This window comes from Oryctolagus cuniculus, chromosome 10 (assembly GCF_051225735.1).
Source record: "Oryctolagus cuniculus isolate XC-2025 breed Fujian yellow rabbit chromosome 10, ASM5122573v1, whole genome shotgun sequence".
Classification (NCBI taxonomy): Eukaryota; Metazoa; Chordata; class Mammalia; order Lagomorpha; family Leporidae; genus Oryctolagus; species Oryctolagus cuniculus.
The window spans coordinates 72,282,445-72,307,183 of NC_142876.1; the positions used below are offsets into that span (position 1 = coordinate 72,282,445).

The following is a 24,739-nucleotide window of genomic DNA, read 5'->3' on the forward strand; positions in this document are numbered from 1 at the left end:
CATATTTCATCCTACTTTTTGACAGCTTGTCTGATATTTAACTAACTATGCATAATTAAGGAATATGAACTACATTTTTTGTGCAGGGAAATCATGTGGAAATCACCATGCATTCCAGTCAGCATCACAGTTGCAGTGATACTGGGAACCGGAGCAGTTGCCTTCTAATCCACAAGTACATCTTTGAGCATCAGGCTGAGAGCCTCCCCAGTACATGAGTGTTTCATTGGTTCTTCCACTCCACCAGCTCAGTGGGCTTCCATCTGAAAGACAAGGATGAGAAAGGTGATATGGTGATATCTACTTTTCCTCCCATTGCCAGCAACTCCCCTTTAGTTTCAAGTTTAAAGTGACTGAGTGTGAGGAGGTAGAGAAAATGAGAATGTATGTTTTACTCTGCAATAAACATGTTTCCTTAAGCATTTTAACCTACCCATTTTTCTTCCAATATTTCAATATCTAAACCTAAACAATCCTCATCTATTTTAGTTTATTAAAAATGAGTCCTTAACATTTATGGAATGACATTACATACTTTCCACACAAAGGACATTTGAGAACATAGCCCACCAAAATAATAATAGAAATTTATACACTAAAGATAAAATTTGAAATGATGAAATACTCATTGAGCATGTTTAATGTTAAACAAAGTCATTGATTTAGCTCATCACTGTGGGGAGCAACCCGGACTAGACTAAGTTACTGGAATTAAGACTTATTCTATGCATCTGCTCTCCCACAATATGGCGCTGGGAGAGGAGGCAACAGCTTCTACCCAGCTGACTCTCACCAACTTGACAAGCTGCAGGACCTGCTCCTGATTGGAGGAGAGCAGCGTACTCGGCGTGTGGGTAGCAGAGTTGGGATTGGCGGAAGAGGACTATAAAGGAGGAGAGAGACAACATGCACCAGGAACATCTAAGGGGAACATCTATCTGAAGGAACACCTGTGCAGCCCCCGAGAGAGCCGGCGGTGCCGCTCCCCCGCGGAAGTGGGGAAAGTGGCCAGGGGGAACCGCCCTTCCACGGAGGTGGAAGGGACGGTAGCCAACCCGGGAAGAACCAGCAGCAAACCCAGGGAGGGCCGAGCAGACAAAAGAACAACGCAGGGTCCTGTGTCGTTCCTCCACGAAGACGGGGAGCGACAATCACCACATCTACTTTTCTCAGAACATTATCTGTATATTAAACATTTAGAAAGATACAGTACTCCCTGTCAAGATATAAATTTTTTGAAGTGATTTCCTTCATTGCATGGCCTGCCTTCTTATTTGGAGGCCAAAGAAACAATGTTAATAGGCCTTCTTCATCCCTGAGGTAAACCTTATGCCCCAAAACTGAGTGCCTTTATGTCTGTTGTGATTAGCACAGACGTTCAGCACCATCTCTTCCTCAACAGTGAAATGATTAAGAAATAGAGGCAGACTCTGCATCACGTCAACAGAACCATATATCAGGACAGAAGTTGCTGCTTGGCATGGTCAGGGTGCACATCCCAGTGAAGTTAGAACAATTGGAAAGCAGTTGTGCTGTGGGCTGAGATATATGGACATCCATTCCTTTCTGCTCCTTTAAGCACCAAGTAGGGAGCAACAGGGGCTTGAGTAATAAAGCTGAAGCAAACTGAACAAAATAGTGCTACAGGGGAATAAAATTAGATTATTACTGGAACCACAGCCCATAAAATAGGCCAAAATCTTTACACTAAATCTAAGGACAGTGGCGGTCCATTAAAACAAAAACTTAAATAGGAAACAAAGTCTTCTCACACAATTACCAAAATCGAGATTTCCAGAACACAACTGATATTGGAATTTGGCCCCCTAAAATATATACGAAAATGTGGCCTCATAAAATTCCCCAGAAATACCATCTGGGGTGCCACATATGTTATCGGGATTTGGGGTGCCATTCGATATCACCATACACTTCTTAATAAATCCCCAATATTAATAAACCCAAATGGGTTCTTGCCAGATATTTAGAGTAGAATTCTAAATACCGGCATAAATGAACAAGGCAGCATGGTACATTTTTTTTTCTTTTTTTTATTTAGTAAATATAAATTTCCAAAGTACAGTTTATGGACTACAATGGCTCCCCCATAATTTCCCTCCCACTTGCACCCCTCCCATCTCCCGCTCTCTCCCTTCCATTCACATCAAGATTCATTTTCAATTATCTTTATATACAGAAGATCGATTTAGTATATATTAAGTAAAGATTTCATCAGTTTGCAAGCATGGTACATTTTAAATTTTTATTTAGTGCAAAAGATGCATAGGAGAGTGAAAACTTTATTTAAGAGAGGAGGTAAATCTGGGTTCATACCGTGTACCAGGAACCAACCACATGGAAGAGCATCTAGACCAGGAAGCATGGGGCAGGTGGCCTGAAGGCCATGCGTCCTGGAGGTGCAGGGCTACAGGCAGCCCCCTTCTGGCAAGAGGCCAGGGAGAGAGAAATGGAGGAAAGGGGCGGACACACCCTATTCCTGGCTTTTAATCCACTCTCAAAGGGGAGTAGCTAATTAACCTGATTGGCTGGTGGGCACTAAGGTGTGGCCAGGTAGGGGCAAGAGGTCACACAGGGGTGTGGTAAAGAAGTGGTCTTCCAGCTCACAAACCTTATCAATTTAAGCCTGTATGCCTACCTACTTCATAACCACTGGAAAAATCACCAATCATGCCAAACCAACAGAGTCATAATTTTATTGCCAAATACCATCAACTGACACTAACAGTGAGGATGAACTGGGCTAGAACTATCTGACAAAGATTTTAAGGACAGCCATCATTTAAAAATAATTAGACATGCAATTACAAATTCCCTTCAAAAAATGAAAACTGGAAAGAAGAGAAGTCACAAAAAAATCTAATGGAAATTACAGAAATCAAAAAGAAACATACACTTAAAACAAAATTCACTGAAAGGGTTCAAAATGGAGTGAAGAAGAGGCCAGAATCAGAAAATTTGAAGACAGATCAACAGATTATATTCACTCTGACCAAAACAAGGAAAATAGAAAATTAAAAAGAGAACCATCAAGGAACTAATGGACATTAACAAAAGATTTAGCATTTGGAAGCTGAAGAAGGAAGTGGGACTGAAAGAATGAAGAAATATTGGCTGCAAATTTCCCAAACGCAGTGAAAGACACATACCCACAAGTCCAAGAAGTATAAATTCCAGAAAGGATAAACCTTAAAAACACCCAGAAAACTTTTGAAAACCAAATACAAAGAAAAGATCTTGATGGGGCCGGTATTGTATGGCAGGTTAAGCCACTGTCTATGATGCCATCATTCCATGTGAGCACAATTCAGATCTCTGCTGCTCTGCTTCCAAACCAGCTCCCTGTTAATATACCTGGGAAGGTAAAGGCAGATGGCCTAACTAATTGGGCCTCTGCATCTATGTGAGGAATCCAGATGGAGTTACAGGCTCTTGGCTTTGGCCCGGCCCAAAGACAGACAAACCCCGCTACCTACAAAAGTTGAGTGACCTTTCTCCCAGTCTTGGCTGGAATCAGCTGAAAGCACATCCTGTCCCCATAAGGGTCCAGAGACACCCCCCCCGCCCCCAATTTCCTCTCTCTGAAATCCTCTCATTACCTGGTTAATGCTATTCTTAGGATCACTGGTTACTATTCTCACCCTGTTTTTATACTACAGTGTTTACAGCAGGTTATAATGGAACAAACCAAAGCCTTCAACAACCAAGCAGTCAACCAAATGCTGCTACAAGGATTTACTTGGCTCCCCACCCAGGAGACAGCGGCCTGAGACATTGCCCCATGCCAGTGAAGAGTACCTCATCGCCCCGTGTCAGCAGGAAGTAGCTCTAAAGACAGATCATTGTCCCTCTACCCCTCCTGGACTTCTGGGACTAATGTAACCCCATACAAACCCTGCTTTATAAAAAACAAAAGGGGGGAATGTTAGGAAACTGGCGCAGTTTTAGCCAGGTGGCCACATGGCCCAGCTACCTGTGCCAGGCTCCACCCCCATCCTAATGGGATTTGCTGCTCCTGCTTCCCTGCCCGCCCTCAGGCAAAGTTTTAAAAGGGCCTGTTCCTGCACACGTGCTCTCTTGGTCCTTCTCTCCTGCGCTCTCTTGGCTTCTCTTGGCTCCTCTCCTCCTCTCGTTTCTCTTCTCCCCCTTCTCTGTCTCTCTCTCGTACAGTCTCCTTCTCTTTTTCCTTCGCCGCCCCTTCACTCCGGTCTGTAGGGTGTTCCCCAATAAACCCTTTCCCTTAAAAAAAAATTATTTATTTTAGAGGCAGAAACACACACCATCCACACACATAAAGACAGAGAGATAGAGAGAGAAGACAGAGAGACACAGACAGACAAAGTTACCATCTTCTGGTGATTTACCAAATGCCCCCAGTGGCCCTGGGCCAGGAGCTGGGACTGAAGCTAGAAGCCAGGAACTCAATCCAAATCTCCAACCTAGTTTGCAGGAGCCATCACCTCTGCCTCCCAGAGCCTGCACCAGCAGGAAGCTAGAGTCAAGAGTGGGAGCCAGGTATTGAAACCAGTCACTCTGTTATGGGACATGGGTGTCTTAGCCTGCATCTTAACCATTAGACCAAAAGCCCACCTACAAAATACAAATTTGAATGATAGATTACTCATTTGAAATCATAGAAATTGAAATGGCAAAATTTTTTGAGGGCTAGAAGCAAAGCTAAAAATTCTGCATCCAAGGAAACTATCCTTCAAGAGTAAAATGTAGGGGGTGTCGTTCTGGTGTAGTGGGTAAAGGCACTGCCTGTGACATCAGCATCCCATATGGGTGCTGGGTCATGTCTTGGAGGCTCCATTTCTGATCCAGCTTCCTGCTAATGGCCTGGGAAAAGCAGCAGAAGACAGCCCAAGTATTTGGACCCCTGATACCCATGTGGGTGATCTGGATAAAGCTCCTGACTCCAGGTTTTGACCTGGACCAACCCAGCCCATGGTGGCCACTTGGGGAATGAACCAGTAGATAGAAGACCTCTCTCTCTCTCTCTCCATCTCTCTCTGTAACTCTGACTTTAAATAAATAAATAAATCTTCAAAAAAACCCAAATGAAATGTCAATAAAAACTCAAGATGAATTTGTTTCAAATAGACAATTCCCAAAAGAATGACTAAAGGAAGATTTACAAGCAGAAAGAAAATAATTGAAGAAGGAATCCATGAACAGTAGTGAACAAAAAACCAAAACAATGGAAAGAGCAGAAAAAAAATCAGTAAAAAAATAAGTAAATGCAATAAACTACCCACCTTACTAATTTTTGAAATGATATATGATAACTGATACAAAGTTACCATACTATCTGATATTAAAGAAAATGATACATAGAAATTGGAAGGACAAATAATCTAAATGGAAGTAAAAACTCCACATTTAATTCTTTTTTTTTTTCACATTTAATTCTAAGTGCTAAAATTTTATAAATTGATGTAATAAGTCACAAACTTATATTGTAGTATTACTTATCAGTAAGAAACTACACCAAGCACTAAAAAACATTATAAATCAAGGCAGATTACTAAAAAAAGTATTACAATAAATTGAAAAAGGTAGAGAAATGAGAAATTGAGAAAACAACAAAATAAATGATGAAATGGAAGACTTAAGCACTCACATGTTTATACATACTTTATACATAGATGATTTTTTTTGACAGGCAGAGTTAGACAGTGAGAGAGAGAGAGAGACAGAGAAAAAGGTCTTCCTTCTGTTGGTTCACCCTTCAAATGGCTGCTATGGCTGGCACGCTGCACCAATCCGAAGCCAGGAGCCAGGTGCTTCCTCCTGGTCTCCCATGCAGGTGCAGGGTCCAAGCACTTGGGTCATCCTCCACTGCCTTCCCGGGCCACAGCAGAGAGCTGGACTGGAAGAGGAGCAACCAGGATAGTATCTGGCACCCCAACCGGGACTAGAACTCAGAGTACCGGTGCCGTAGGTGGAGGATTGGCCTAGTGAGCCATGGCGCCGACCTAGACGTACATGATTAAAATATACTAATTAAAAAGAAGAGATTGGTAAAGTACATTTTTAAAAAATGACAGAATTATTATGTTCCACTTTTTTTATTTTTTTATTTTTTCATTTATTTATTTTTATTTTTGACAGGCAGAGTGAACAGTGAGAGAGAGACAGAGAGAAAGGTCTTCCTTTTGCCATTGGTTCAACCTCCAATAGCCCCCGCGGCCTGCACGCTGCAGCCGGCGCATTGGGCTGATCCAAAGCCAGGAGCCAGGTGCTTCTCCTGGTCTCCCATGCGGGTGCAGGGCCCAAACACTTGGGCCATCCTCCACTGCACTCCTGGGCCATAGTAGAGGGCTGGCCTGGAAGAGGGGCAACTGGGACAGAATCCGGTGCCCTGACCGGGACTAGAACCCGGTGTGCCAGCACCGCAAGGTGGAGGATTAGCCTATTGAGCCATGGCGCCGGCCAATGTTCCACTTCTAATTCAACAACATTAGTAGGTTAAAAAGTAAAAAGATGGAAAAATATACACTTTGCCAAATTAAATATGAAATATCTGCAAATTGCTTTGTGAATGTTGAGGATCTGATCCTAAAGTGTATAAAGAGAGACAAGACCCATAATAGCCAGCAGTCCTCTGAAGAATTAAGAACAAAGTCAGAGACCAACGCTACTTGACTTGAGGACTAACTCTAAAGATATGATATTCAACACACCGTGGCAATGAAAAAATAGACAAATAGATCAATGGAATGCAATGAAGTCAGAAATAATATTGATACAAAAGTATCAATAGGTCTATGAAAAAGAGCAAAGGCTGTCAATGAAGAAAGGATATTGTATTTTCAGCAAACTGAACATCCCCATGCACAAACAAAAGGAACTTTACAATTCAACAAAAATTAGCTCAAAATGGATTATAGATCTAAATGTACACTACAAAACTTTTAGAAATCAAACAGAAAAAAATCAAAAGTAATCTTGGGTATGCTGATGAGTTTTTTAAAGATTTATTTATTTACTTTGGAAGACATTTTGTACTTTCTTAATAAGTAAAAAAGTCTGACCACAAGATCTAGCAATTGTACTCCTAGGTATCCTCAAATTAGTTGCAAATGTACGCCCACATAAAACATGCACATAAATATTCACAGCAGCTTTACTTGCCATTACCCCAAATTAGAAGCAATCAAAACGTCCTTCAATAGGTGACTGAAAAAACAAACCGCGGCACATAACATCCAGTGGGTTATTATTTAGTGATACAAATAAACAGGCTATTAGGCCGCAAAACAAACAAATACCATGGAAAAACTTTAAATGCATATTGTAAAGTGAAAGAAGCCATTCTGAAAAGACAGCTACAATATGACATTCTGGAACAGCCAGAACTATAGAACTGTAGAAAGTCAGCTGCAAAGGTTTCAAGAGGGAAAGTGTGGTGAGGAGTAAGATGGAAATGATGAATAGTTAGAGCACAAGAGAGATTACAGGCAGTGAAACTATTCTGTATGGCAGCATAATGAATACATAACATCATATGTTTATATAAATCCACAATACCAAATGTATAACATGAGTGAACCCTAATGCATACTGTGGAATTTAGTTAATAATAATATATAAATAGTAGATCAACCTAAAATTATTATATTAATAAATAAATAAATAAAATTATTATTATTATAAATAGTAGATAAACCTAAAATTGTTCTATTAATTTTTAAAACATTGATGGAGCCAGATCCACATGCCTTTAGGGCTGATTCTGAGGCCAGAGTGCTGTTTAGGACATCCGCCATTCTATGAGTCTGCTGAGTATCTCACTTCCCATGTTGGATCACTCTCCCCTTTATTTATTCTATCGGTTAGTATTAGCAGGTACTAGACTTGTTTATGTGCTCCCTTTGACTCTTAGTCCAGAAAGATTCTTTCAAGCATAGACACGTTTATTAAAAAGCTGTCTGCACATTGATGTTTATTGCAGCTCAATTCACAATAGCTAAGACCTGGAACCAACCCAAATGCCCATCAACAGTAGACTGGATAAAGAAATTATGGGACATGTACTCTATAGAATACTATAGAGTAGTCAAAAACAATGAAACCCAGTCATTTGCAACAAGATGGAGGCGTCTGGAAAACATCATGCTGAGTGAACTAAGCCAGTCCCAAAGGGACAAATATCATATGTTCTCCCTGATCGGCAACAACTAACTGAGCACCAAAGGGGAAACTTGTTGAAGTGAAATGGACACTAAAAAACAATGACTTGATCAGCTCTTTTCCTGACTGTTGATGTACAATGTAATACTTTATTCATGTTAGTATTTTTTTTGTTCTAGTACTATTGGTTGAACTCTGTAATTAACACACAATTATTCTTAGGTGTTTAAATTTTAACTGAAAAGTGATCCCTGTTAGGAATTTGGAAAACATTATGCTGACTGAAATAAGCCAGTTCCAAAGGGACAAATATCATATATTTTCCCTGATCTGTGACAACTAACCGAGCACCAAAAAGGAAACCTGTTAAAGTGAAATGAACACTATGAGAAACGGTGACTTGATCAGCCCTTGCCCTGACTGTTGATGAACAACTTAATACGTTATCCTTCTTAGTATTTTTTTTTGTTCTACTTAATACTTTTGGTTGAATACTGTAATCAATACACAGTCATTCTTAAGTGTTGAAACTTAACTGAAGGGTGATCGCTGTTATATATAAGAGTGGGAATAAGAGAGGGAAGAGATGTGCAATTTGGGACATGCTCAAGCGGACTTGCCCCAAACGGTGGAGTTGGAAACATGCCAGGTGATTCCAGTTCAATCCCATCAAGGTGGCATGTGCCAATGCCATCTCACTAGTCCAAGTGATCAATTTCTGTTCACAATTGATCATGATGATAGGACTAGGAGCCAAGAGGATCACATAGACAAGACTAGTGTCTGCAAATACTAACTGATAGAATAAAAAGGGAGAGCACAATCCAACATGGGAAGCGGGATACACAGCAGACTCATAGAATGGCAGATGTCCTAAATAGCACTCTGGCCTCAGAATCAGCCCTTAAGGCATGTGGATCTGGCTGAAAAGCCCACGAGAGTATTTCGGGCATGGAAAGCCAAGACACTCTGGCAAAACAAAACAAAACAAAAACAAAACAAAACAAAACAAAACAAAACAAAAAACAAAAAACAAAACAAAAAAACCTGAATGAAAGATCTCCGTGAGTGAGATCCCAGTGGAAAGAACAGGTCATCAAAGAGGGAGGTACCTTTTTCTGAAGGGAGGAGAGAACTTCCATTCTGAGTATGACCTTACCTAAATATGATCAGAGTTAGTGAACTCAAAAGGCTTCCATAGTCTTGGCAACTCATGACAGGAGCCTAGGGTGATTGCTGATGCCATAAACAAGAGTGTCCATTTGTTCAGTCAACAACAGTAGCCACTGTGCATTTGCTCCTCATGTAGGATCTCTGTCCTAATGTGCTGTACAGTGTGATTTAATACTATAACTAGTACTCAAACAGTATTTTTCACTTTATGTTTCTGTGTGGGAGCAAACTGTTGAAATCTTTACTTAATATATGATAAACTGATCTTCTGTATATAAAGAGAATTGAAAATGAATCTATATGTGAATGGAAGGGGAGAGGGAGTGGGAGAGGGGAGGGTTGCGGGTGGGAGGGAAGTTATGGGGGGGAAGCCATTGTAATCCATAAGCTGTACTTTGGAAATTCATATTCATTAAATAAAAGTTAAAAAAAAACCCTTATATTGAATGGCACATGCCATTGACTTAAACAACCTTTGAAAATTAAGAATAAAATGGGTAGAATAACTCTTTCCTGTTACATAGTTACAGCATCTGTAAAGGGATAGACAGATTAACAGAACAAATTGAGAAACCAGAAACAGACCCACCACACAAAAATAGCCAACTGATGTTGAAAATGCAGTTCAATGAAGGAACAAGAGCTTTTTCAACAAATTGTTCTGGAACAATTTGGATATTCACAGGCAAACAGAGAAAAGAGAGAGAGGGAGACAAAAGGAGAGAAAGAGAATGTGAGAGTGTGCGAGTGGCTTGACCTAACTCTCACAGGAGAGTAAAATGTAAAACCATAAAATTGTTAGAAAAATACATGTAAGATCTTTGGGACTGAGATTAGGGAACGTTCTTATACTTGACAACAAATGCACAATACATAAAATGTCAAAATGGTAAATTTGGCCTTATCCCAATTTACACTTTTTCTCTACAAAACACCATGTTGGCTGGCACTGAAGCTCACTAGGCTAATCCTCCGCCTGTGGCACCGGCACTCCGGTTGCTCCTCTTCCAGTCCATTTCTCTGCTGTGGCCTGGGAAGGCAGTGGAAGATGGCCCAAGTCTTTGGGCCCTGCACCCACATGGGAGACCATGAGGAAGCACCTGGCTCCTGGCTTTGGATTGGCGCAGCACGCCAGCTGTAGCAGCCATCTGGGGTGTGAACCAATGGAAGGAAGACCTTTCTCTCTGTCTCTCTCTCTCTCACTGTCTAACTCTGCCTGTCAAAAAAATAATAATAAAATAAAAAAAGAAAGTTCCAGCTTTTCCACAACCAAACATACACACACACACACACACACCATGTTAGCAGTATGATAAAGGGACAGTCTTGTGGCACAGTGGGTAAAGTTATCTCTCATGATGCCAGCATCCTGTATTGGAACACTAGTGCCAATCCTGGCTTCTCTGCTTCTGAATCAACTCCCTGCTAATGCACCTGGGAAAGCTATGGGATAAGTTTCTGGGCCCCTGCCACCCATGTGGGAGAATAGGCTGGTGTTCCTGTCTTCTGCTTCTATCTGGCCCAGCCCCCTCTGTTGAGGCTGTTTGGGGGAGTGAACAAGCTGATGGAAGATCTCTCTCTCCCTCTCTCTCTGTCACTCTACCTATCAAATAAATAAAAACTATTTTTAAAAGAGCATAAGACAGGGGCCAGAGCCATGGCTCACTTGGTTAATCCTTCACCTTGCGGTGCTGGCATCCCATATGGGCACCAGGTTCTAGTCCTGATTGCTCCTCTTCCAGTCCATCTCTTTGATGTGGCCCTGGAGGGCAGTGGAGGATGGTCCAAGTGCTTGGGCCTCTGCACCTGCATGGGAGACCAGGAAGAAGCACTTGGCTCCTGGCTTTGGATCAGCGCAGCGTGCCAGCCGTAACAACCATTTGGGGAGTGAACCAATGGAAGGAAGACCTTTCTCTCTGTCTCTCTCTCACTGTCTATATCTCTATCTGTCAAACTAAAAAAAAAGAGCATAAGACAAGATAAAGAGTAGGAAAATCTATTTGCAAATAATATTTCCAATAAAGGACTATCATCTAAAGAACGCTCAAAACTCAACAAACAGTAAAGCAAAATAAAATAAGACCCAAAAAATCCAATTTATAAATGAAAGAATAAAAGAATACAGATATTTCACTGAAAAGTATGTACATAGATATGGCTAATGAACACATGAAGAAGTTACTATATATTATCAGACATCAGAGAGATACAAATTAAATCAGAATAAAGATATCACTACATGCCTATCAGAATAGCTAAAATAAAAAAAATTAAAAAGCGATCCAAATAGTAATGAGGATGTAGAGGAAACTGAATCTTCATATTCTGTGGGTGGGAATGTAATAGTACATAGCTACTTAGAAAACAATAATTAAACACTCGCCTTGGGAGGATTTCTTTGCTGATCTGTGCAGTGTCCAGACTACAGACTAGTTCATATGTGTGGTGCTTGCCAGGGATTATGGGCTGGTGAGCGGAAGAGACAATAGGCATGATGGTTACTGGGCAACAAGAGGGATTCCTGTGCTAATGGAAATACTGTGTAACTTGACTATATCAATGTCAGTACCCTGGTTATGACACTGGTCAGGCTGTTTTACAAGATGTGATCATTGGTCCAAACTGGGTAAACAACACTTAAATTCTATTACTACTCACAAACATACGTGGATCTCCAGTCATGTCAAATTAAAATTGAAAGTTAAAGTAAAAATTTAAGAAAACTGATTACTCTTTTTTTCCTAGAATTGCATTCCTTGGTTAACTAATACAACGTATTGCTATAATAAGCGTTCCCAGATTAAGAATCAACAGTGATGAACAAATAATTAAACTCTGTAATGCTAATTCTGAATGCAAAAAAAAAAAAAAAAACTGGAGGACTGGACATGATAATTCCTTCCTTTCTGATCTTGATGGGTTTATCTCATTTATGTAAGAAACTCTATGAGAGCAGTACTATGAGGCCCATTTCACAGCAGAGGGAACAAGGGATTCAGAAATTCAAGCAGTTATCTAATTTTCCACAGCTGCAAAGTGATAAACTTGGAATACAACTTGAAATTGGAAAATGGAACCAGTCCTCCCTCTGCTCTTTCTGTGAGGACACATTGACTCACAGACATCTAAAAAAGAAACTGCTCACCTTGTGGAATGGTCCAAGTGGAAATGCATCTGTCTAGCACAATGAGTTAAGAGGGAAAGGTACGAGGGGGTGTTCCAGGTGGAGGATGTGGCAGGAAACCTCCAGCATGAAGAAGAATATGGTCTGGCCTATTCTACAGGGGCTGCCTGACCAGGAGAGATGCAGGTTAGGACAGGTGGGACAGGTATGCACCAGTGGTCCTGCCTGCCACACAGAGGACAGTCACACAATTCATTTTGACATTTCAATTCATTTTGACAGAAGAGTTTGAAATGAAAATTTAAGATTAAAATTTAATAATGGGCTGGCGCTGTGGCTCACTAGGCTAATCCTCCGCCTTGCGGCGCCGGCACACCGGGTTCTATTCCCGGTCGGGGCACCGGATTCTGTCCCGGTTGCCCCTCTTCCAGGCCAGCTCTCTGCTGCGGGAGTGCAGTGGAGGATGACCCAAGTGCTTGGGCCCTGCACCCCATGGGAGACCAGGAGAAGCACCTGGCTCCTGGCTTCAGATCAGCGCGGTGCGCCGACCGCAGCGTGCTGGCTGTGGCGGCCATAGGAGGGTGAACAAATGGCAAAGGAAGACCTTTCTCTCTGTCTCTCTCTCTCTCTCTCACTGTCCACTCTGCCTGTCAAAAAAAAAAAATAATAATTTACTAATGGTTTTATCAGGCTGCTAATATATACTATTTTTGATTACTAAATTAAAAGAAAATGCCAAACTTCAGTATTTTACTGCTTGCAACAAACAATATGATAGGAGCAATGGGGGATTCTGTAGAAGACGGTGAGAATCCTTGAGGAGTCTACTTTTGACTTAAAGAAGAGGCCCAGGATGCAAATAGAGGTTCCTAAGGATTATTTGCGTTCGTGAAAGTTAATATCTACATTGGATGACTTGGGAGAAATGAGAGAAAAGCCCAAAAAATAAGCGTAAGTTCAGCATAAGTTCAGTATTTATCTCATCCTAGACCAAAGTGGGCATGGTGGTGCTAAGAAACAAACAGGGACATGCTGGCACTGGAAGACAGTCAAGAGAGGAAACCAAGATGTCACAGGTGGACTTTGGAAAGTGTAAGTAGGTATTATTGATTACCTGTGGTGTCTGGAAAGAACTGTATTACATGGTACCCACCTTAATTAGCCAATATCCCCTAATTTCGAATATGAAATACACATGTGTTATCTTTGCAAAGCTAAATCATGTTATTAGCAAAATTTCCCTTGATCAAAAAAAAAAAAAAATACACACCACTAGTTCTGACCCTTTATCAGTTGTCAAAACGGTACCGTTTATTGCTCTGTGGTCCACTTAAAGGGAAGTGACCAAGAGTGGTCAGGGCTTGGAACCAAGCTCTTGCATACATGACCGTGGCCTTTCTCCTTGCTTCCTATTTGCCTGACACACCCTTCCCTGGAGAGGCAAGCCCGCAGCCAGCGCCGCTCTTACCTTGCGCGTCTGTGAGCTGCGCAGCCCTGCAGCTCAGCACCAGCTGCTGCTCACAGCGCTCTGCTAGGACCACCGCTGCCCGGAGCTGGCCCGCGCCGGCCCCATAGGCGAAGGTTGTGGAGTGCGCTAGCCCTCGTGCGGCGCCGCTTACCGTCACCGTGTCTGGGCCGCCGTGTGGCACCACTGTCCACGCTGTGTCTGTGCAGCAGAAACCAGGAAAGAGGAGGCATCACAGGGCAGCTGAGATAAGTAGGAGTCTTACCTGAATTATGCTTTCAATTGAAATTTGTGTTACTCAGCATTTGCAGTTTTGGGTTGCATTTGTGTAGTGATGTATTTAGCCAAAACTCAGCCTGTAAGGAAAACTACATTGGGAGAAATGACTTAAATCTTCCCGGAGTTGATGTCTAAAATATATAAAATAAGCAATGACTTTGTAGTTCTTATAACCATTTCTTACATCAACACGGAAACGAGGGAAAATTGTTATTGACTATACATTTATGCTCTTTAAAACAGTATTTTCCTTCCCTTTTATGTGAGTTTATTTGTTTCATTATCAAATAGATTTATAACATATCTATTTGGGGATGATTTGACCCACATAGGAAGCAACCCTAGTAAAACAGAGGTGTTAATTGTGTCAGTTTCTCTACCAGAGCCCAAGCCCTGAAGAACCAATCTCCGAGTATCTGAGGCCACCCTCCATGTGCCTGCCAACCTGCTGAACAAACTCCTGACACATCCCCGTGACTTTGATGACTTATATTTGCTCTGATGAAATAAAAAGCAAATCTCATAAAGGAGGAAACACACCGTGGGGTTCTATAATGTTTCCAACAATTGACCTGGCGCCTAGCACAGTAAGGCCTATTGGAGCTTGCACAGTTATCTGGGAATTAGTGGACAAGAAACTGACTTGAAGTCACTCTAGATCTACTACACTGGTGTTGTCTGGTTCCTAAAACTCTAAAAAAGATACATTTAGTATAGGGCACATTTTACCAAGGAACTTTCCAAACTGAGGAGACTGGGAAACATTCAGAAATTCCAAGAATTAAAAATCAAAATCATATAATAGATTTTATAATGAGAAATCACTTTTTCACTCCTCACATCAAACGCTTTTTAATGAATGGTGCCTGAATGTGCATGAGATAAATTTAATAGCCTTACACACTCCTAACATGACACAAGAAGACAGATAGAGGGCCAAAGAGGGAATAAGTCTCTAGTCACAGAGCCCATGGACAGCAAAGGCATAATTCCCAAGAAATGTGTGAAAGGATCTGTGAACTTATACAACTAATGCGCTTTTAAATTAAATGATCTCTTGGCCCATTGTACTAACTGAAAGAGGCCCTAACTCTTCCTGGAGGAATTTCTGTTGTGTGGATTTTCCTTTAATAATGTTTTAACAAAGCATTTTTTCTTTGAGAATTCAAATAACTTGGTATTACCTTTTGTATATTACCTACCTATATTCACCTGTGGTTTTTGCCTTTCAACTGAATCAAATATGGAAAAATCATATGGAATACTACATTGGGCATCAAGGACAATAAATCACATGTCTTTTTTTCACTTGCTCATGGTTTCGTGGTTCTGAGTAATTCAGAGACTGGTGTTCAGTAGTACAGCTTTGTACCCATGCATAGCTAAAATGACGTAATATGTCCTCCTTACTGAGAAGGAAGGGTGAAAATATATCTTTAAAACTCTTTTTTTCTGAGGAATAAATAGTAACCTGGTTGAAATATGCATTTGTGTTTATAAAATTATATCTAAATCATTACTGTGCTATCAGTAGTAAAAGACCCAAGACAGGGCATAACTATTATAAACTGTTCATAATTTATTTTATTTTATTTTTTTCTGTTTTTTTTTTAACTTTTATTTAATGAATATAAATTTCCAAAGTACAGCTTATGGATTACAATGGCTTCCCCCCCATAACTTCCCTCCCACCCGCAACCCTCCCCTTTCCCTCTCCCCCGCCCTTCCATTCACATCAAGATTCATTTTCAATTCTCTTTATATACAGAAGATCAGTTTAGTATATATTAAGTAAAGATTTCAACAGTTTGCACCCACATAGAAACACAAAGTGAAAAATACTGTTTGAGTACTAGTTATAGCATTAAATCACACTGTATAGCACATTAAGGACAGAGATCCTACATGAGGAGTAAGTGCACAGTGACTCCTGTTGTTGACTTAACAAATTGACACTCTTGTTTATGGCATCAGTAATCACCCTAGGCTGTTGTCATGAGTCGCCAAGACTATGGAAGCCTTTTGAGTTCACTAACTCTGATCATATTTAGACAAGATCGTAGTCAAAGTGGAAGTTCTCTCCTCCCCTCAGAGAAAGGTACCTCCTTCTTCGATGGCCTGTTCTTTTCACTGGGATCTCACTCGCGGAGATCTTTCATATAGGGTTTTTTTTTTTTTTTTTTTTTTTTGCCAGAGTGTTTTGGCTTTCCATGCCTGTAATACTCTCATGGGCTTTTCAGCCAGATCCGCGTGCCTTAAGGGCTGATTCTGAGGCCAGAGTGCTGTTTAGGACACCTGCCATTCTATGGGTCTGCTGTGTATCTCGCTTCCCATGTTGGATTGTGCTCTCCCTTTTTTATTCTATCAGCTAGTATTTGCAGACACTAGTCTTGTTTATGTGATCCCTTTGGCTCTTAGTCCTATCATCATGATCAATTGTGAACAGAAATTGATCACTTGGACTAGTGAGATGGCATTGGTACATGCCACCTTGATGGGATTGAACTGGAATCCCCTGGTATGTTTCTAACTCTACCGTTTGAGGTAAGTCAGCTTGAGCATGTCCTGAATTGCACATCTCTTCCCTCTCTTACTCCCACTCTTATATATAACAGCGATCACCCTTCAGTTAAGTTTCAACACTTAAGAATAACTGTGTATTGATTACAGTATTCAACTAAAAGTATTAAGTAGAACAAATAAACAAAAAAATACTAAGAGGGATAACGTATTAAGTTGTTCATCAACAACAATGGTAGAGTTATAGACAGTGAGAGGGAGAGACATAAAGAAAGGTCTTCCTTTTGTTGTTTCACTCCCCGAATGGCCGCAACGGACTGCACACTGCGCCGATCTGAAGCCAGGAGGCAGGTGCTTCTTCCTGGTCTCCCATGTGGGTGCAGGGGCCCAAGCACATGGGCCATTTTCTACTGCTTTCCCAGGCCACAGCAGAGAGCTGGATTGGAAGAGGAGCAGAGGGGACTAGAACCGTGCCCACATGGGATGCAGTACCGCAGGCTGAGGATTAACCTACTGCACCATGGCGCCAGCGCCTCATAATTTATTTTAATACATAATAATTTGTGGGCGCTGAAGGACCCTCCTATTACATTTATGAAGAAAGAGACCTAAAGTTTAAAGTAACAGGCACAATGGTAAAATGTATAATTGATGTTTCTTATAGTTTGAATCACAAATTAATTTGAGTGATTAATTATAGCAGTGGCTAAATGCAGGAAGGGTTTCAGAAGTCTGTGGAAGCTGGTGTATTCTGACTCATTGGAGTCTATCTCATTGGGCCACAAACAGGGAGACTACTAGTCCATCCCTGTTCTACCTCTTAACACAACAAATATCCAATTTAGAAAACTAAGCTAATTTAATTTCATGATTTGACTGGGATTAACATTCAAATTAAATAATAAAATTTACTCAACAAGTCATACAAAATTCCTGGTCTGGCCATTCCTATATGCCAAGATGGGAGTTGGGGGAAGAAAATGAAGATTCGGGCCGGCGCCGCGGCTCAATAGGCTAATCCTCCACCTAGCAGCGTCAGCACACCGGGTTCTAGTCCCGGTCAGGGCGCCGGATTCTGTCCCGGTTGCCCCTCTTCCAGGCCAGCTCTCTGCTGTGGCCTGGGAGTGCAGTGGAGGATGGCCCAAGTGCTTGGGCCCTGCACCCACATGGGAGACCAGGAGAAGTACCTGGCTCCTGCCTTCGGATCAGCGCAGTGCGCTGGCCGCAGCGCGCCAGCAGTGGCGGCCATTGGAGGGTGAACCAACGGCAAAAGGAAGACCTTTCTCTCTGTCTCTCTTTCTCACTATCCACTCTGCCTGTCAAAAAAAAAAAAAAAATGAAGATTCATCAACATCAACAATGCTCTGTTGTTGGGAGCGTGCACATTAAAGGTTAACTCTTTTTGGAGAAATGACTCTTGTTTGAAAAATATGTTCTTCATTTTTTTAATAACCAAAAATAAAGTTTAATATTTGGTTCTGAGGAAAAATAAAATTTAAGGTGCTATACATTTTTTCCAAAAATTATTTACAGGTTAGGTAACACTGAAATATCTATGTTGTTATTTCATGATATTTAGTACTCCTGTGTTCCCACTGAGAAATATTTGTTCACATTATTTATATGAAAGTGACAAAATGGCAGTTTTATAATTTAATAATTTACAACTAAAGTTCAAAAGTTGGGGACAAATACAAAAATGCATTATGAGCTTTGCTCTTTTAACCACTTGATACATTGGGTGTCTACTTTATTTTATGATATCAGATACCAGTCCATAAACTAATTTAATTTTAGTCATATAATACTTTTAACTCAAATGAGTTGGAAAATACAAATATCTCTGCTTTAGTAAATTGCTTTATGGGAAGATTATCCCTTCAATATATAACAGTTGAAAGTATGGGTGGTATGGAAAAAATGGAGAAAGGCATGGATAATTTTCCAAGAGGAACAGATCACATTAATAAATAATTATCACACAAACTTTAGATCTTAGGCCAAGTTTCACAGGAATTTTGGAATAATATTGAACAGGTTTACTTTTCTCTTTATGTTTACATAGGTAGATAGTAAAAGTCATCCAATTTAGTAACCTTTAAGGAAATGTTACGTATTTCAAATTAGATGCAATATTCTACTGTAAAATTCCTTGTTATCTGACCCAATTATTTCATTAGTTGGGTTGTCCATAAAAGAGAATTTAAGCTAACTCAGATATTTCAGAGTACAAAAAAATAAGTAGAGATTAAAACTTGTCAAATATACTGCCTCAGGAATTATGTCTCATTGCCTAAGTTACACATGAGAATTTCTACTTCAATAAATCTTTCATGTAAAAATAACCTAACACTTAAATATAGAAAAGGAAATATTATAAAAGTAGAGATCTGGTATTTTAAAAATATTTTCCAGATTACCTAAAATTAAATTCACTACCCAAAACCACAATTCTTCCTTTTTTTTTTTTTTTTTTTTTGATAGGCAGAGTGGACAGTGAGAGAGAGAGACAGAGAGAAAGGTCTTCCTTTTGCCGTTGGTTCACCCTCCAATGGCCGCCACTGCTGGCGCGCTGCGGCCAGCGCACTGCGCTGATCCGAAGGCAGGAGCCAGGTACTTCTCCTGGTCTCCCATGTGGGTGCAGGGCCCAAGCACTTGGGCCATCCTCCACTGCACTCCCTGGCCACAGCAGAGAGCTGGCCTGGAAGAGGGGCAACCGGGACAGAATCCGGCGCCCTGACCGGGACTAGAACCCGGTGTGCTGACGCCGCTAGGCGGAGGATTAGCCTGTTGAGTCGCGGCGCCGGCACAATTATTCTTAATTTTACTGCAAAGGTTTTCTCAACGGCTCACCAAAACATGCAAAAATATACATCATTCCCAAAAGCTACTGGTCCATAGTCTGTAAGTTGGAAGGCAGAGAAACATCAACTTCAAAGAGTTCATTTTACTTATGAATTGGTGCAGCATTTTTGGAGATGCTGATACAGTGTAACAATACACCACAGACATGAACAATCTGTAAACGTGAATGTCTTGACATAATGTGTGTTTTTTTTTTTTGGATCAACCAGAAATATTTCCTGTTATAAATGTTTTAAAGAACAATGCCTAAAATTATACAAAAGTTCAAAAATATAATTTTAGCTAAGTTTACATCTAACAGGGAAACATAGCTGGTAAAAGTCTTTTGGCTTTCTTACAAATGGTATCCTTATAGTTCCTCAACTGTCATAGGATCAAGTATTCTTGTAGAGAAAATAAAATGATTGCAAACCATTCTTTCTCTATTGCTTTGTGTGTCAGATCCTGGCCCGTCACTTTTCCTGTCCTGGTCTTTTCATGCATGCTCCCTTCGTGAAAGCATCACCAAGGACTGTCCAACCTGGGCCCTCTTCTGATTTCACTGCAGTCTGTTTGGCTTTTGAGTTCTTTTCATTTGAACTTCTCTCATTTGTACTTCCACCCATTCCTCTCAGAACACTGATGAATTTTTTCTTAGAAACAGTGGATGTTTATTGAGGCCAGCAGGTAGTATAGGGGGTAAGGCAGCTGCCTGCAGCACCAGCATCCTATGGGGCTCTGGTTCATGTCCACTTCTGATCCAGCTCCCTGCTAATGGACTGAGAAGAGCAGCAGAAGACAGCTCAAGGACTTGGACCCCAGTCACCCATGTCAGAGACCTGGATTGGGTTCCAGGCTTCTCACTTCGGCCTGGCCCAGTACTGGCCATTGTGGTCATCTGGGGAATGAACCAGCAGATGGAAGATCTCTCTTACTCCCTCTCTCTCTAACTTTGGCTTTCAAAATCAATCAATCAATCAATAATTTTTTAAAAAGAAGTTGATGTTAACTTAGCTCATTTTCTAATAGAGCCATCAGCATCTTTAGCCTGACAACATTTTTGAGGTTTTTGAATAGCAATAAATAATTGCACCACACCCCTCATCACAATTCTCTGGCGATTACTCTCTGCTTCTTCTTTTTTTTCTTTCTTTCTTTTTCTTTTTCTTTTTTTTTTTTTTACAGGCAGAGTGGACAGTGAGAGAGAGAGACAGAGAGAAAGGTCTTCCCTTTTTTGCAGTTGGTTCACCTTCCAATGGCCGCCATGGCTGGTGCGCTGCGGCCAGCGCACCGCGCTGATCCGAAGGCAGGAGCCAGGTACTTCTCCTGGTCTCCCATGGGGTGCAGGGCCCAAGCACTTGGGCCATCCTCCACTGCACTCCCAGGCCACAGCAGAGAGCTGGCCTGGAAGAGGGGCAACCGGGACAGAATCCGGCGCCCTGACCGGGACTAGAACCCGGTGTGCCGGCGCTGCTAGGTGGAGGATTAGCCTAGTGAGCCGCAGCGCCGGCCTACTCTCTGCTTCTTTGCCTTTGCCAACACCTGGCTTTACCCTGCACATCATTTCCCACTCCCACTTCTCATCAAGCAGTTTTCTTTTCTTTGGTCTCTCTTGCTGTAGCTTTTCTTTCTTCCTTTTCCAGCTCCTTTTTTTTTTTTACTAGAACGGTGTGTTTACTCTAGTCTCTGAACTTCTTGGATTTGTGGTTTACTTTCTGACAATTTGTGGAAATTTTGTCACAATTGATTCAAATATTTCTTCCGTTTCTTTATTGCCCTTCTTATAGTCCTTTTACAAGTATGTTACACCTTGTGGAGTTATACCAAAAGGTAGAATCTGAGAACAGATTTGACCCTGTTTTCTTTTTTTTTCTCTTTGCTTTTCAGTTTTGGAAATTTCCGTTGGGACATCCCCAAGGATAGATATTCTTCCTCAGCTTGCCCCTATTTCATGAGCTCCTCAAAGACAGTTTTCTCCTTTCACAAAGTGTCTGATCTCTAGCATTTCACTTTGCTTTTTTCTTAGAATTTTTGTCTCTCTGCTTATATCCCCTCCTGTTCTTGCATGTGGTCTGTTTTTTCCATTAGCGCCCATAGCATATTAATCAAAGCTGTTTTAACTTTCTAGTCCAATAACTTCAACACGCCGGTTATCTCTGACTGTTTTTGAAGCTTGTGCTGCTATCTCTTCAGATTGCGGTTTTTGCCTTTTGGTATGCCTCACAGTCTTTTCTTGATAGTAGGATATGATGTACTAGGGAAAAGTCACCCCTGTCAACAGACCTTCAGTCCAGTCACTAAAGCACTCCCTTGCACTCATATTGGTCTCAGTCTTTAGTAAGCCTGTGCCTCTGGACAGTGAACTTCACACGTCTTGCCAGCACCACCTCACCACCGTTAGGTCGGACAGGATGACCACAGGTGGCTGGAATAAAGTAGTTCATTTTGCGGGAGTAAGGGAGGCTCCAGAAAACCCCCACATACTTTAGGCTCACTTCCTTCTGAGGGAAGACCTTGTTAAGAACAGAAGGCTCAGGTGTATTTTTAAACTGTTCCTTTTCCCCACCTCCTTTAAGAAGCATGATGTGATTTTTCTCTAGTATTCACTGTGTGAGAACATGGTCAGACTCCTACAGATAAAACTCACAAAAGCATGGGTGCCCTTCTGTGACTGGGTCCTCCTGGAGTTGTTAACACTCAGACTTGTGCACACCGAGTATTCATCAGTCCGTGAATCACAGAGTCTGTTTTCCTACCCTGGCATTGGATCCTTTGGAGATTTCTGCCTGTGAGTTTGCTTTGGTCACTGTGACTCTCTGTATCTCTCTCTCCAGTCTGGGGTCAGTGGTTTGCTCTGAGACCTCATTTCTCTCCTGGATCTAAGAGGAGTTGTTGATTTATCAGTTTATTCAGCTTTTGTTTGTTGTTAATTCACCTGTGAAGTGCTGATATTCTTTGGCAATCTTTCCTAAAGCATTTTCACTCTTTTGTACTTTTAGTTGTCTACTTTCTGTTGTTTTGTTGTTCCCCTTGGTGTTTGCTGATCTATTTGGCTGCTGTCCAAATCTTTGGAACTTTTTCTTTGCACACTAAATGAGAACCATTTATTCTAGATTTCTTTTCTCAGGGCAGTTGCAAGAGCTAGGGACAACTATAAATATTTAACTAAGAGGCATCTTAATGCAATCTTCTATAATTAAGCTGTATTTGTTTGTAATAATATCAAAGCCAGAATGACTTTACAATATCAAGTAATCCAAGAAGCCAATGTCCTTGATTATGAAAAGCATATATGCCATAAAAATCACTAACTTATCTGAGACATACATAAACCATTTACCCTCATATATGATATTTCCTAGTACCTTTAAAGACCTTTTTAAATGTAGCAGATATGTACAACACAGAACCTAAGCTTTATATTTTAATGTGATGCCTTGAACATATGTATTATGAAAGTGCAGGAGCTGTAAGGACTCTCCGGGAGAGCATCACATTTTGCTTTTAAACAATCTTGGTAAGTAAGAGATGTGAAACATTTTGTTGACTAAAATTAATACATGTATAATACTTATAATTTAGCAAGTATGTCACTATCAACTGAATGTTTTATTTTTATATGCATCATTTTAATTTTTACTAATAAAAGGGAAGCTTAAGCAATTCTTTCTAAGAGGACTTAGTTGAGAAACTTGAAAGGCAGAGTGACAGTGAGAAAGACACAGACAGATAGAAAGAGAGAGGGGGAGAATCTTCCATTTGCTGGTTTACTCCTCAAAGTCTGCAACAGCTGGGGCTGGGTTGGGCTGAAACCAAGGACCCAGAACTCTATCTAGGTCTCCCACAGGGGTGGCAGAAACCTAAGTCATTTGGCTATTATTTGTAATTTGCTGCCTTCCCAGGTGCATTAGCAGGAAGTTGGATTGGAAGTAGAGTAGCAGATTTGAACTGGCACTCTGATATGAGATGTGGGCATCTTATGCAGCGGCTTAATCCACTGTAGCATAATTCCTGCCACAAACTGCATGTTTTAATAATACTTCCAACTAGGTCAATTTCCCCATGGTCTGTTCTGATTATATAAATAACCAACATATGAATCTGAAGATTATTAACATACCTGTCATATTGCAGTACACAAGAAATGATCCCAGGGGGCCACTTCCATCTACATCCACGTGGTACAGCCCAGAAGAGTTCCCTCTGTATTTGTGGGCTTCGCAGGACTGCTCGTAGAGAGCTGCAGGAACATATCATTTATCACAAATAGAAGAAATCCTTCAGTTTGGTTAATTAATGTCCAAAAGGCTTCTATTTCTGAATTACAGACATGTTAAAAAGATTACTCAACATCATTTTTATTAGCATGGATGATATTTGATTGGATAGACAAAAATGACATTTAAAAATTAAATTTGGGGCCAGTGTTGTGGCATTAAGCTGCTGCCCTCAATGCCAGCCTCCCATATAACAACAGTTTCAGAACTTGATGCTCCACTTCTGATTCAGCTCCCTGCTAATGTGCCTGGGAATGCAGCAGAGGATGCGCCAAGTGCTTGGGCTTCTGCCAACCAAGGGGGAATCCCAGATGGAGCTCCTGTTGGCTTCTGCTTGGCCCAGCCCTGGCTGTGGCAGCCATGTGGGGAATGAAACGGAAGATGAAAGACTGATCTCTCTCTCTCCCTGTGTCTCACTATCTCTTTCTGTAACTCTGATGTTCAAATAAATAAAATAAATCTTTAAAAATTAAATTTATTATTAACAAAAGAGGGAAATTATCAATTTTATATGAATGTAAATATTGAATGTTGATAGCTTCTTAATGAATATTTGAAATACATTTTTATTTTGAAGACAAAGGAAACAGTATATTGCTGATTAAAGATGAATTTGTAGTTACAGTGGAAAATGCGATACCATCATTAACAGAGAGTTATTTGGCAATATCTAGGGACTGTATTTCCTCTATACAACTATTTTCTTGTTTTTAAGCAAGGAAACATGAAGGTTCTGAGGCATTGTATAAAAAAATTCAGTAAATCTTTGAGGGAAAACTCTGAATTTGAATTCTACATGCTAATGAATATGATTGTTTTCAAAGTCATGGCAACCAGATTCAGAAATAAGTGCTATAATTAAAGGATAAGCCCTCATTCTGCCTGCAGGAATTGAATATCTGA

The 24,739-nt window shown here is 40.8% G+C and overlaps 1 protein-coding gene and 1 pseudogene across 1 annotated transcript in view; both read right to left on the minus strand.

Annotated features, from left to right (window-relative positions):
* CNTNAP3 (contactin associated protein family member 3) overlaps window positions 1-24,739 on the minus strand; it is a 247,828-nt gene that overhangs the window by 44,252 nt on the left and 178,837 nt on the right. Inside the window, exons 12-15 of the mRNA XM_089305409.1 lie at window positions 23,680-23,799; window positions 14,641-14,643; window positions 13,920-14,117; window positions 107-263 (exon numbers count right to left, since the gene is read on the minus strand). Coding sequence (XP_089161535.1) covers window positions 107-263; window positions 13,920-14,117; window positions 14,641-14,643; window positions 23,680-23,799 — 478 coding nt within the window. The remainder of the gene's footprint in view (window positions 1-106; window positions 264-13,919; window positions 14,118-14,640; window positions 14,644-23,679; window positions 23,800-24,739) is intronic.
* LOC149123820 (RRP15-like protein) lies at window positions 19,930-22,141 on the minus strand (annotated as a pseudogene).